Genomic DNA, 15,404 nt, shown 5'->3' on the forward strand with positions numbered 1-15,404 from the left:
ACTTTTCCAAATATGGTCCAAATCGGTGTATAACCTGATATAGCTCCCATATAAACCGATCTCCCGATTTGACTTCTTGAGTCCTTACAAGCCGGAATTTTTTTCCGATTTGGCTGAAATTTTACGTGTGGTGTTCTACTACGACTTCCAACAACTGTGCCAAGTACGGTCCAAATCGGTCTATAACTTGATATAACCTGAACAGAATCCATAGTGGTGGGTTTCCAAGATTCGCCCGGCCGAATTTAGCAGGCTTTTACGTGTTTTAAGCTCCAATCTGTGTGGTGTTCTTCGTTATTACGAGAAGCAAAGCTGGGAGCTACCGGGATGGTCCCCAAGATGGAATGCTCCCTACGGAGGTAGCTGCAACTGTAGTCGGGGACAATCAGCGGTATCGAATGGAGAGTCTCAGGGAGTGGTAAGACGCCTCGGGTTCTTGCTTAACAACAGAGTGTCTGTGTTGCTCGATATGACAAGGCGAATTATTGGCGCCTTTTACTAACCAATGGCCCTCATGTTCCCGCAGTGATTGATCGTATAGACCGGAACGAGCTTGCTCACGAGTATCGACAACTCCGTCCGATGGAAGTTTAAGCTCAATGATAGGGGGCCTCCATTTTATAGCTGAGTCAGAACGGCGTGCCGCAGAGCAACACCTTTTTTAGGAGAAGAGTACACATCTGCTGACTCAGACAATTCCTCAAAGAAGTGAGAACCTAAAGTATAACTCCATCTGCTTGCCAGTACGGAATAGGTCATATGTAGGTTATATGTCGATCTAGCCATGTCCGTCCGTCTTTCCGTCCGTCTGTCCGTCCGTCGGTCCGCCCGTCTGTGGAAAGCACGCTAACTTTCGAAGGAGTAAAGCTAGCAGCTTGAAATTTTGCACAAATACTTCTTATAGGTGTAGGTGGGTTTGGATTGTAAATGGGCCATATCGGTTCATGTTTTGATATAGCTGCCATATAAACCGATAATGGGTCTTGACTTCTTAAGCCTCTAGAGGACGAAATTCTTATCCGATTTGGCTGAAATTTTACATGAGGTGTTTTGTTATGATTTCCAACAATTGTGTCAAGTATGGGTAAAATCGATACAGAACCTGATATAGCGTCATATAAACCGATCTGCGGTCTTGAATCCTATCCGATTTCGTTGAATTTTTGAATGACGTGTTTGGTTATGAATTTCGACAACTATGCAAAGTATGGTTCAAATCGGTCCATAACCTGATATAGCTGCCATATAACCCGATCTGGGATCTTGACTTCTGGAGCCTCTTTAGGCCGAAATTATTATCTGATTTGGGTGAAATTTTGTACAACGGCTTCTCCCATGACCTTTAGGTGAGGTTAGGTTAAAAAGAGGGTGCAGATATTAAACCGCCCCATGCCACTATGGACATACACCTCCGCCGTATGTACACCGCTCTGAAAACTATAAAGTAATCTCTAAAAAGAAAATTTTAACTTAGGAATTCCGTGCTACTTACAAAATCCATAATTGTTTTCAATACCACTCCCCTAAGTTGGTTCAAGTCTGATATTGTGTCTCCACCTAAGTACTGGTATCTGTTGGACACGAAAGCCGGGCAATGACAAAGGAAATGCTCCATCGTCTCATCATCTTCTCCGCATATCCTACACATGCTATCACTTGCCGCACCGATTTTATATTAGTGAACTCGTAGTCCTATGTGTCCCGTTATGATACCAATAGCTTAATTGACCTCCTTCTTGCTTCCTTTCAGTAATAGCCTCGTCTTCTCACGATCTGGCTCCCTCAAAGGATTTTCGCCGTACTACCGACCGTTTCGCTGTTCTTATTATATAGTCGGCAACGCCCGACTTTTGCCTTTCCTTACTGGTTATTTTTTTTGTCAAAATTTGCCCATTATTCCATTCATTTGTATTTGACAGCCCAATGAAAAGGTCCACTAGTCATTAAAAATAGTTCATGAGATTTGATGAATTGCTGCTTTTAATTTTGACAGCTAAAATTGATAAAGAAAACATGAAACCTTCATCTCCAAATAGCTATAAATTCAATATCCCCAGAGAGAGAGAGAGAGAGAGAAGCAGCAAAAAATCATTTCTTCATTAGAGTGTAAAGTGAATATCAAACAAAAAAAAATCCCTTAATTTAATAAAGTTTTCTAAAAGTCCTTTCCACCCACACTAGTTTCAACTTGAAACTCAACTAATTACCCATCACCATCACATGTCCTTGAGTTGGTGCTGGTGCTTGTGCTGGTGCTGGTGTTTCTGATGTTTCTTTACTTACCCTGCATGACATCCATAATGTTGGTGGCCTCAGCTTTTGGATAGAGGAGGAGAGGTGCAGCAGCGGCTGCCGCTTTCATTGAAAGTTTTCCATTGGTGTGGGATTTGTTGAACGTTTTCATATTTGTCGTATAATCCTTTATGTGAGTGTCGAATTTAAGGTCTGTTTGTATTGTTGCCATCTCATTAATCATGGCCAATGTTTGCGGCAAGTGATGATGTTAATGCCGCACCAAATCCCTTTGTGTGTGTTCGCCCACACTGTCCCTCGCTGGCAGTCTCCTCGCTAGTGTTTCCCTTTGCTAGTGTTTGTTGTTTGTCCTGCGGCCAGCTAATATGACTTTTTGCGTATGTGTGCAGGCCAAACCTAATTGATTGTCTGTAATAGGAAAACAAGAACAAGAAAGGGGGAAAAAACAGACAATTTAATTAGATTTATTAAATTTTTGGTGCTTGCTAAATAGCATTTAATATGGCACAAAAACATTGAATAAAGTAAAACAGACAAGTTGTATTAAGCGAAATTGTCAATAGCGAAAAAAAACTCATATAATGACATAATTTTCCTGCTAGTGTTTAAAAACAATTTCATTTCTGCTTTTTTGCTCACAGGCTCTCTCATACTGTAACGTCATCATGTTGGCGATGGTGTCGTATTAAATATATTTTCATGGCATTTTTATTAATTAAAGTGTTCAATTATTTATTATCAATTTAAGTTTTAGTCCATAACATGCCTTTTGGCTACTCTAGACTAAATGAGGCACTCTGAGTTCATGGGGGAATTTGTAACAGTTTTTTTAATACCAAACTTTAACAAATGTTTATTTATTATAGTAGTTGCGAACTAACGGACTATTGAGGTTAACATGGCCGTCTATGACGCAGAATGCGTGGGTTTAAATCCCGCCGAGAACCTCCAAAGAACATTTCAATGGTGTTTATACTCTTATTAATGCTGGCTGCACACTATACCGGCCGATACAGGATAACTATGAGCACCACACAGGCTGGAACTTTGAGCTGCGACTTGTGTGGTGCCCATTGTTATCATTGGAAGCTTAGCTGAAAGCAACCGGCCGCGTCCACAGGTTGCGGATGGTGGAGTATGCGGAGTAGCTGCAAATGCGGCCGCGGGCAGTCAGCGATTTTCGAGAGGAGAGTCTCAGTGAGGAGTCAGGTGGCACTGGCTCTTAATTAAATACTGAGTGGCAATGATACTCGAGATGACAAGGCGAGTTATTGGCGCCTTTAAATAACTAATTGCCTCGAAACTTCGAGGTGTCTGCCACAATTTGATCTTTCCATCGGACTTTTGGTCTTCCCGGTTTGCCTGTACCACCGGGTTTGACTTCAAAAGACTTCTTTGCTGGAGCTTCTTCAACCATTCTGACAACATGACCTAGCCAACGCAGTCGTTGTATTTTGATGCGTGTAACTATGCTATCGTCGTCATACAGCTCGTGGTTTATACGTTGCCTATATTCTCCATTAACGCAAAATGTTCCATATATTTTACGAAGAATCTTTCTCTCAAACACTCCAAGCACTGCCTCATCAGCTTTGACAAGTACCCAGGCTTCAGAACCATATAACAGCACGGGTAGTATCAGTGTCTTGTATAGTGTAATCTTCGTCTCCAAGAGGTGGCCTTCTTTCTAAACTGCTTACATAGTCCAAAGTAGCATCTGCTTGCCGGTATTATTCTTTGCTTTATCTCAAAACTGGTGTCATTCGTTACGGTTACGGCGGTGCCGAGGTAGATAAGTTGTGGTTCCCTACTTTCTCCATTTTCTTTATCTGCTCGGTTGTGCAAGGCTTTTTGGAAGTTCAAACCATCCATTTCATCTTATCTCCATTTACTGCCAGATCCATTTTCACTGACTTTCTTTCGATTCTTTCAAAGGCTTTCACCGGCATAGGCGAGTAGCATGTGTTCTCTTGTGATTAGTTTGCCATATCTATTCACATCTACAATCTTCTCCAGCAAGATATTAAAGAGATCACACGATATGCTGTCTCCTTGTCTGAAACCTCGTTTGGTATTAAGTGGTTCGGACAGATTCTTTCCTATTCTTACTGAGGCACGTGTATCAGCAAGTGTCATCCTGCAGAGTCTTATTAATTTTGCAGGGATACCAAACTCAGACATGGCTTGAAATACCTTTGAACCTAAAGGAGTATCGAAGGCGGCTTTGTAGTCAACAAAGAGATGGTAGGTGTTGATTTGTCCTTCTCGGATGATTTCCAGGATTTGGCGCAGTGTGAATATCTGGTCTAGGGTGGATTTAGCAGGTCTAAAACCGCATTAATAGGGTCCAATTATCTCATTGACTTTACGTTTTAATTTTACGCTCGAGAGTATCTTGTATGCGATGAGGTGGAGATTTATTCCCCTGTAGCTGGCACATTCCGTCTTGTCTCGTTTCTTGTATACGGGACATAGTATGAGGAGGTTCCAATCATCGGGTATGAGTTCTTCTAGCCAGATTGCGCAGATAAGCTGATGCATACGCCTTATCAGCGTGTCGCCTCCGGTCTTAAATAGTTCAGCGGGCAACCCATCGGCTGCTGCTGCCTTGTTGCTCTTTAGTCGGGTCACTGCTACTTGGACCTCATTCTGACTAGGAGGTAAACATTCTATACCATCATCAGGGATTGGTTCTGCGGTATCCTATTCGCCGCCAACGTCGGACATTAGCAGTTGGGTAAAATGTTCTTTCCATATACTCAGCATGTTATCTGTGTCAGTTACCAGATTTTCTTCTTTGTCTCTGCAGGGGGATGTGCCTGCACCAAAGACATCGGTTTGATGTTTAATTCTTTAGTAGAATTTCCGGACTTCATTCTGACTCCTGTACATCTCAATTCGGTCACACTCACGTCTTTTCATTACCTTTTTCTTTCTGCGGAATAGACGTTTCTCCCCTCTCCTTTTCTCCCAATACTTCTGCTTCATCTGGCACGTTGCTACTGAAGCCGCATTCTTGGTTTAATGGTTTGAATCGATCAATATCTTGATACAGCTCCCATATAAACCGATCTCCCGATTTTGATTCTTGAGCCCCTACAAGGCGCAATTCTTATCCGAATGAACTGAAATATTACACAATTACTTCTGCAATGTGCAGCATTCACTTGTGGTCCTAATCGGACTATAACTTGATATAGTCCCAATAGCATAACAGTTCTTTTTCAATATTCTTTGTTTGCCTAAAAAGAGAAACCGCGCATAGAACTTGACAAATGTAGTCCATGGTGGAGGGTATATAAGATTCGGCCCGGCCGAACTTATCATGCTCTTACTTTTTTTTTCTAAATTCAGCTCGCTAAGTAGGGTCCGGATTAGAAGGGTCCGTGGAACAAATTCGATCACGCTCGTCTGCGAATACCACTGCTTGCCTCCGGAAACTAGGCAGCTGCTGGGGTATTCCACCGGCAGGTTTAAAGGTGGCCACCGTAGCGCAGAGGTTAACATGTCCGCCTATGACGCTGAACGCCTGGGTTCGAATCCTGGCGAGACCATCAGAAAAAATTTTCAGCGGTGGTTTTCCCCTCCTAATGCTGGCAACATTTGTGAGGTACTCTGCCATGTAAAACTTCATTCCAAAGAGGTGTCGCACTGCGGCACGCCGTTCGGACTCGGCTATAAAAAGGAGGTCCCTCATCATTGAGGTTAAACATGAATCGGACTGCACTCATTGATATGTGAGAAGTTTGCCCCTGTTCCTTAGTGGAATATTCATGGGCAAAATTTGAATTTTGAATTTGGTTTAAAGCGAGCGGCTGCTGCTTTAGTGATGTCTTGAACTTTTAGCTCAGCACCTAGATCATGGTAGGGTGGTGCCAGGTCACTAAATCAGCGATTGATGAACTCTCTGAAGCCGACCCAGTCGACCTTCTTCTGATAGATAAACGTGCTGCGATCAGCGGTTACGGAACGAGCTTGCTTACCCACAGGAGCTTGAAGAGGATCGCCACCTCCACATGAAAATTTGGCTACAACAACAACAACAACTTTTAAAGTCGTCATCTACACCAATGACCTGATTTGGGTGCAAAATAAGTTTGGCTGAGAATCTATAGTAGTGGGTATACAACAATTTTCTTGCTTATTGTAATCCACTGTTTTTTATATATTTTTATACCCACCACCGAAGGATGGGGGTATATTCATTTTGTCATTCCGTTTGCAACACATCGAAATATCCATTTCCGACCCTATAAAGTATATATATTCTTGATCAGCGTAAAAATCTAAGACGATCTAGCCATGTCCGTCCGTCTGTCCGTCTGTCTGTTGAAATCACGCTACAGTCTTTAAAAATAGAGATATTGAGCTGAAATTTTGCACAGATTCTTTTTTTGTCCATAAGCAGGTTAAGTTCGAAGATGGGCTATATCGGACTATATCTTGATATAGCCCCCATATAGACCGATCCGCCGATTTAGGGTCTTAGGCCCATAAAAGCCACATTTATTATACGATTTTGTTGAAATTTGGGACAGTGAGTTGTGTTAGGCCCTTCGACATCCTTTGTAAATTTGGCTCAGATCGGTCCAGATTTGGATATAGCTGCCATATAGACCGATCCTCCGATTTAGGGTCTAAGGCCCATAAAAGCCACATTTATTGTCCGATTTCGCTGAAATTGGGGACAGGGAGTTGTCTTAGGCCCTTTGAAATGTTTCTTCAATTTGGTCCAGATCGGTTCAGATTTGGATATAGCTGCCATATAGACCGATCCTCCGGTTTAGGGTCTTAGGCCCACAAAAGCCACATTTATTATCCGATTTTGATGAAATTCGGGGCAGTGAATTGTGTAAGGCCCATCGACATCCTTCGTTAATTTGGCTCAGATCGGTCCAGATTTGGATATAGCTGCCATATAGATCGATCGTCCGATTTATGGTGTAAGGCCCATAATAGCCACATTCATTATCCGATTTTGCTGAAATTTGGGACAGTGAGATGTGTTAGGCCCTTTGACATATTTCTTCAATTTGGTCCAGATCGGTTCAAATTTGGATATAGCTGCCATATAGACAGATTTCTTGATTTATGGTTTTGGGCCCATAAAATGCTCATTTATTGCCCGATGTCCCCGAAATTTGGAACAGTGAGTTAAGTTAAGCCCCTTGACATACTTCGGCAATATCGCACAGATCGGTCCAGATTTGGATATAGCTGCCATATAGACCGATTTCTAGGTTTTAGGTTTTTGGGCCATAAAAGACGCATTAATTGTCCGATGTCGCTGAAATTTGAGACAGTGAGTTTGGTTAGGCTCTTCGACGTCCTTCTTCAATTTTGCCCAGATCAGTCCAGATTTGAATATAGCTGCCATATAGACCGATCTCTGGATTTAAGGTTTAGGGCCCATAAAAGAGGCATTTATTGTCCGATTTCGCCGAAATTTGGGACAGTGCTTAGTGTTAGGCTCTTCGACATGTTTATGCAACTTGGCCCAAATCGGTCCAGATTTGGATATAGCTGCCATGTAGACCGATATCTCGATTTAAAGTCTTGGCCCGATAAAAGGCGCATTTATAATCCAATTTCACTGAAATTTGACACAGTGACTTATGTTCGGCTTTTCGACATCCGTGTCGTATATAGTTCAGATCGGTATGAGGTATATGAGTATAAGGTATGAAATTTTCACCGAATTTTGATGAAAGGTGGTTTACATGTATACCCGAGGTGGTGGGTATCCAAAGTTCGGCCCGGCCGAACTTAACGCCTTTTTACTTGTTTTTTTTAAATTTACGTTTATTTTTCTGTTATCCCCAACGCAATTTAAGGTGTTTAAAACTTTGCATATATTTAAGGTGCCAAATAGGTAACCGCAGCCGCTGGTTTCATTCATAAATGTTGAACTGTTTTTTTTTGTATGTGTGTGTGTTTGAGAGAGTAGTTTTTTTTTGCGCCGCATCTTTTGTTAAGTGAAAATAGTTATGTGTGGATTAATATCATATTTACATTAATTAGTTAATTAATAACAAAATGTGCGCATATAATTAGTGTTTTAACTCACACACACACACACACACACACAGCCAGATATAAAAATATGTGCAAAAACAAAGAAACACAGACAGACAAACTCATATATGAGTCAATGCAAACTCTTTGCTTTTAAAAAAGAGTTAAGTACTCTCTCAAACATATATATATACACACACACACACACTCATGTACATGTATATAGAGAAGCACATTAAATAATATTGTGTGCATTTTTTTAAATAAAATTAAACAGAAACGAAATTAAAACGAGCAAAAAACCGCGAAACATTTACGCGCCGACACTGACACGGGCCAATTTTACAACAATTGCCAATGCTTGGTTAGTTGATGTGGTTGTTGCAATCGCTTTAGCATTGCATGGCGACAGGGCGAGTGGTGTTGCTGCTGGTGGTGATGTTGCTGCTGCCACTTCCGCTGTCGCCGCCAATGATGAGGTCATAGTTGCATGTTCATAAGAGTTTATGATGCATCTGCCACCAATGCCACTATCTGAGCCACAGGCAATGATAATAATCATGTTAATGATATGATGCTACTGCCACCATTACTACAAGGGCCCCGTGGCACAGTGAAGAGTGGTGTGGCATGCCATGGCGCCACTTTGTCTCTGACGCACTGACAGACATAACGCTTTAACGCAGCTTTTGTTGTTCGCCCTTATAGTCATAGATGATTTTGGCATAATGGAACGAGTGAGAGGCGGTGGCATTGCACTAAAGTGCCATTTGCCACTCTCCCACTGTTCCTGCCGCTTGTGGCCGCGGCAAAAGCAAAGGCTTTGTAGCCTTTTGTTGTTGCTAATAAAACTCATTTCGTACTGGCAGATTTGATGGCAGTGGCGTAGAAATTGGAAGGAGTTGGGATAAGATTTTAAAGAAACTTAAAAAAAAAAAAGTAAAAAGGCATTAAGTTCGGTCGGGCCGAACTTTGGACACACCTCGGGTATATATGAAAACCCCACTTCGTCACAATCCGGTGAAAATTGGATAACTTAATAAATAAAGCTTTTATGGGCTTCAGACCCTTTATCGGCAGATCGGTATATATGGCAGCTATATCTAAATATAGTCCGATCTGAACAATATTTAGATCAGATTAAAATAGCTCCCTGTTTCAGATTTCAGCGAAATCGGTTAAAAAATTAAGCTTTTATGGAATTCAGACCCATAATCGGGCGATCGGTCTATATGGCAGCTATATCTAAATATAGTTCGATCTCAACCATTTTAATATCAGATGTCGAGAGGCTTAAAATAGCTCCCTGTTTCAAATTTCAGCGAAATCTGTTAATAAATAAAGCTTTTATGGGCTTCAGACCCTTTATCGGCCGATCGGTATATATGGCAGCTATATCTAAATATAGTCCGATCTGAACCATATTCAGATCTGATTTCGAGAAGCTTAAAATAGCTCCCTGGTTCAAATTTCAGCGAAATTGGTTAAAAACTAAAGCTTTTATGGAATTCAGACCCATAATCGGAAGATCGGTCTATATGGCAGCTATATCTAAATATAGTCCGATCTGAACAATTTTTAGGTCAGATGTCGGGAGGCTTAAATTAACCCACTGTTGCAAATTTCAGCGAAATCGGGTAATAAATAAAGCTTTTATGGGCTTCAAATCCTTTATCGGCAGATCGGTAAATATGGCAGCTATATATAAATATAGTCCGATATAGACCATATAAATATCAGATGTCGGGAGGCCTAAAACTACTCACTGTTTTAAATTTCAGCGAAATCGGATAAAAAAAAGTAGAATAAGTTGGACTGTTTAAATTCACATTAATTATGCATGGAGAGTTAATTACTTCTTAATTACTTCTTTATTACTTCTTAATTACTTCTTTAATGGGGTCAAATCATGTTGTTATAAAACTGTCATTGATATGGAAATTATGTAGCCCTTTTTTTTGTTAGGGGATCCTCATTGTACATTGATATCTATGCTATGTCACCCTTTCTTGTTGTGGGATCCTCATCATGTTGTTATAAAACTGTCATTGATATGGAAATTATGTAGCCCTTTTTTGTTAGGGGATCCTCATTGTACATTGATCTCTATGTTATGTCACCCTTTCTTGTTGTGGGATCCTCATCATGTTGTTATAAAACTGTCATTGATATGGAAACTATGTAGCCCTTTTTTGTAAGGGGAATGGGGGATTCGAACTTGTGTAAGCTGCTATTTCGATTAGGAATTTGGGATCCTACGTTTTTAGTTCTGGGTGTTATTTTTAAGGGGGGGATGGTGTTGATTTAACTGATAAGTGGGATTGAAACTATTTGGTTCGTCAATTATTGAGTTATAAAAATTCATTGAGTGTGACCCTCACTGTATGCTATGGGTCTTGCTCATTTCTTGTGTGTTGCTCATTTCTTGTGTGTTGCGGTAAGGTAGAAAAAAGGGAATGTTTGGTTTAATTATTATCTAATAATTGTTTTCATGGGTGCCTTAGTTGGGGATTAATGTTGACTTTTTTCCACTTAAAGTGTGACCGTCACTGCATGTTATGAATGCTGTGGCACTTGCGCATTTCTTGTGTGTGTGTGTTGTAAAGTGTGTAGGATATGTTTATTAAGGGGTTGATGGTCGTTTTCTAACTCTGAGTTTTTAATATTTTGGTCTCTATATGTTGCCCGTGAGTGGTATCCATAAAGGCTTCATTGTGTTGTGAAATGCGACTAGGTAGTAAGGAATATAATCTGTGTGATTTCTAATAAAAACACGAAAGAATTCGAAAGAATTGTCGTTTTTGGAGTGGAGATCAGTCACCCAGAAAAAGTCACAGTTTGATGCGGTTTATGGGCTGGTGGCATTATTGGACAGTACTTCTTTAAAGATTATGCGAATCGTAACGTAATTGTGAATGATGAGCGCTATCGTGAGATGATATCCAAATTTTGTTTGCCCAGAATGCAAGAGCTTGACTTCATTGCCATGTGGTTTCAACAAGACGGTTTCACATGTCACCCAGCACGCGTAACAATGGACTTATTGAGAGGCGAGTTCGGTGAACATATTATTTCACGTTCGGGACCGGCCGGCTATTTTAAAGCTCACGTCCATACAGACAAGCCCGCTTCAATTGACGCATTGGAAGACAACATTGAAGCATTTATTCGTGAGATACCGGCCGAAATGTTAGAAAGAGTATGCCAAAATTGGACTAAGGGGATGGACCATTTTAGGCGCAGTCACGGTCAACATTTGCATGAAATAATCTTCAAACATTAAACTATATGGACCGTGTTATCGATTCAAATAAAGATTTCATGAATATTTCTTAATTTTATGTGTTTTTTTTTGTTTTTGAAAAACTTTCCTATAGCTCCTAAAAAATCACCCTTTGTATATAGATGTAACATAATTTAATTATAATTACATCAGTTTAAACATGTGAACAAAAAAATTGTTCAACAATGTGAGGCCTCACAAAGTCAACAAATCATAAGTGACGATGAGGAATGTATTCCTGCAAATTCTATCCAGGAAATATTTCCAAACAGCCAGCCTATACCTGGATCGGTCGAAGACGATATGTTGCGGAAATCGGAAGAGGAGAAAGAGACCGAAATCCAGTTATTTTTAGTATTTTAGAAAAGTTTTTATAAATTTCCTGTAAAAGTATATAGAATTATAAATGAAATTTAAGAGAAATTTATATATTGGGTTGCCCAAAAAGTAATTGCGGATTTTTCATATAGTCGGCGTTGACAAATTTTTTCAAGCTTGTGACTCTGTAATTGCATTCTTTCTTCTGTCAGTTATCAGCTGTTACTTTTAGCTTGCTTTAGAAAAAAAGTTTAAAAAAAGTATATTTGATTAAAGTTCATTCTAAGTTTTATTAAAAAAGCATTTACTTTATTTTAAAAAATCCGCAATTACTTTTTGGGCAACCCAATATAACTAGCTGACCCGGGCCCGCTCCGCTGCTCCCTCTTTTACTTTATATGAAGCAAAAGTTTCCTTGGTATGATTATTTTCGACAATTAAAGAGCTTTTAGTGAAATACCATATGATCTTTATTGGTCTACGAATTTAAGTTTAGATGTATGGTGTACTCCTTTCTTAAAATACTTTATTTCAACCCGATATTCCGACGATATCTGATTAAGGGGTGGTTTTCGGGGGTTAGGTGGTCCCCCAGTTACTTGGCCCTGCAAAAATATCAGCATCGTGCTCTCCTTTCAAATACCATTTATTTAAACCCCATATTGCAATTGGTTTAGGGGAGTTTAAACGATGAGGCGTCCCTCAAACACATGGCCCCAAAATTGGTTATTAAATTCGTTTTCTAATCTCAAATACCTTTCATTTGAGCCACATATTGGCATGGTCGAAAAATGTTTACCCTTTAGGGGGTATTTTGGAGAAGGGGTCATGCCTAAAATACATGGCCCTACATTTGAATATCAAATTCGTATTCTACTCCCAAATACCTTTATTTGAGCCCTATATTGCGATGGTCAGTACAAAAATTGCTGTTTGTGGGTTTTTTTGGGAAAGGGGTATCCCCAAGAAAACTGGTCCCGAAAGTGGATATCAATTTTTGCTTTACCCCCCAATACCTTTTATTTAAGCTCCACATTGACATGGCCAGTAAATATGCCCGATTTTGGGATGTTTTGGGGATTGGTGTGGTCCCTCAATCCCTAAGCCCGGAAAATATATCTGCAACGTGCTCTATTCTCATATATCTATATATCATTTATTTGAAACCCTATATTACCATTGGCCTCAAAATTAGATATCAAAATCGTTTTCTAACCTCATTTAAACTCCTTGCAAAAGTCAGCAAATAAGTCCAGTTTGGGGCATTGGCCCCAAAAACTATAAATATTTAGTTCCATTTTCTTCAAGACCCAAATTGTCTTGGTGAGCAAATACGTCTTATTTGAAGGTTGTTATGGTGGGGGGACGTCCCCTCTAATGTTGATGATACGTGGTCTACTCCCAAATATCTTTAGTTTGAGTCCCATATTTCCATAGTCGGTAAACTTGACCGGCTTGGGGGTCTTTTGCGGGATGGGCGGCCACTCAGTGAGTTGGCCTTGAAAATATATATCGGATTCTTGTTCTACACTAAAAACCGTCTTATTTGGGCCTCATATTACAATAGTCAGCAAATACTTCCTATTTGGGTGGTGTTGTGGGGGTGGAGTGGTCCCATAGACATTTTTCCCGAAAATTGATATCAGATTCGTGCTATACTCCCCAAAGACCTTTCATTTGAGCCCCATATTGCTATGGTCGTAAATTAATCCCCTTTGTGGGATGTTTTTGGTGAGAGGCGGCCCCCCAAACACTTGGTCCCATATTTGAATATCAGATTCGAATTCTAGACTCAAATACCTTGATTTTAAGCCCCAATATTCCCATGGTAAGTAAATAAATCCTGTTTGGGGGTGTTTTGGGGAAGGGGTGGATCCCCCGAAACGTGGTCCCACATTTGAATATTAGATTAGTATTCTACTCGCAAATACCTTTCATTTGAGTCCCATAATGCCATGGTCGGTAAATATTTCCGTTGGAGTGGTCTCCCTAACACATGGTCCGACAATTGGATATTTGATTTCTTATCCTAAATACCTTTCATTTGAGTCCCATATTGTCGGGATTCGTCTAAATATATGTTTAGTAGGTTTTAGGAATCGCTTAAATCGCGCCACCCATCTCCGAGATGTGGCGTTTCTGAAAATTAGAGTAAGGGGGAGGGTCCGTCCCCCCTTCAGATATCAAAAAATGTATTACCCTATTTTCACCACGGGATCATTATGCACAATCTGTGAAAATTTCAAAAAAATCGGTTCAGCCGTTTCTGAGTCTATAAGGAACACACAAACAAACATGTCCATGTTAATTTGTGTACAAACTACAGGGCACAGTTTTCATCCGATCGTCTTCAAATTTTGTACAGGCATGTCTTTCGGCCTAGAGACGAAGTCTATTGAAATTGGAAAAATTGGTGCAGATCCGGATATAGCTCCCATATATATGTTCGTCCGATTTGGAGTAATAATGCAATAAAATGGTCATTTGTCAACCGATTCTCTCGAAATTTGGGAGGAAGGATTTTTTTTACGACTGTCGACATTACTGGTGAATGGAATGATGGAAATCGGTTTAGATTTAGATATAGGTCTCATATATACATATCGCCCGATTTTCACTCCTAGAGCCACTCTAAGCGCATTTATTGACCAATCTTGCCAAAATATTGCACAACGCTTTCCTCAATGACTAGCACAATATACATAGAGTTTGGTCAAAATCGGTTCAGATTTAGATATAGCTCCCATATATATGTTCCTCCGATTTGCAGTAATATTGCAATAAAATGGTCTTTTGTTTACCGATTTTCTCAAAATTCGGCAGGAGGGATTTTCTCTTGACTCTCAATATTAATACTGGTGTATTTCATGGAAATCGATTCAGATTTGGATATAGCTCTCATATATATATATATATATATATATATATCGCCCGATTTTAACTTCTAGAGTCACTGCAAACGCATTTATTGTTACATCTTGCCCAAATTTTGCAAAACGCTTTCTTCGACGACTGCCACAGTTTCTGAGGAGTTTGCTCGAAATCGGTTCAGATTAGATATAGCTCTCATATATATGTACGTCCGATTTTGAGAAATATTGCAAAAAAAGTGATCATTTGTGTTCCAATTCTGTCGAAATTTTGCAGGAAGGATTTTCTTACGACTTTTGATACTGCTGGTGCATTTGAAAGAAATAGGCACAGATTCAGATATAGCTGTCATATATGTATATCGCCAGATTTTCATCCTAAGAGCCACTACAAACGCATTGCTTGACAAATCTTGCCAAAATTTTGCACAGCGCTTTCCTCGACGACTACTACATCATTTGATAAGTTTGCTCGAAAACAGTTCAGAATTAGATATAGCTCCCATATATCAGATTTTGGGTACTTTGCCATAATGTTGCCATTTGCCAACAGTAGTTTTTACATTTTAAACATATTTGCTCGCCGAGGTCCATCAAAATTGGTTCATAATTGGATATAGGTCCCACATTGTACTTATAGTGTACGTGTAGGGTATTATACAGTC

General features: G+C 40.0%; 1 protein-coding gene across 1 annotated transcript in view; it reads right to left on the reverse strand.

Moving 5' to 3' along the window:
• Positions 1-15,404, reverse strand: part of LOC106094466 (fatty acyl-CoA reductase wat) — a 166,229-nt gene that overhangs the window by 35,683 nt on the left and 115,142 nt on the right. The window contains exon 3 of the mRNA XM_059362814.1: positions 2,284-2,661. Within this exon, the coding sequence (XP_059218797.1) occupies positions 2,284-2,476 (193 nt within the window). The 5' untranslated portion in view covers positions 2,477-2,661. The remainder of the gene's footprint in view (positions 1-2,283; positions 2,662-15,404) is intronic.

This window comes from Stomoxys calcitrans, chromosome 2 (assembly GCF_963082655.1).
Source record: "Stomoxys calcitrans chromosome 2, idStoCalc2.1, whole genome shotgun sequence".
Taxonomy (NCBI): domain Eukaryota; kingdom Metazoa; phylum Arthropoda; class Insecta; order Diptera; family Muscidae; genus Stomoxys; species Stomoxys calcitrans.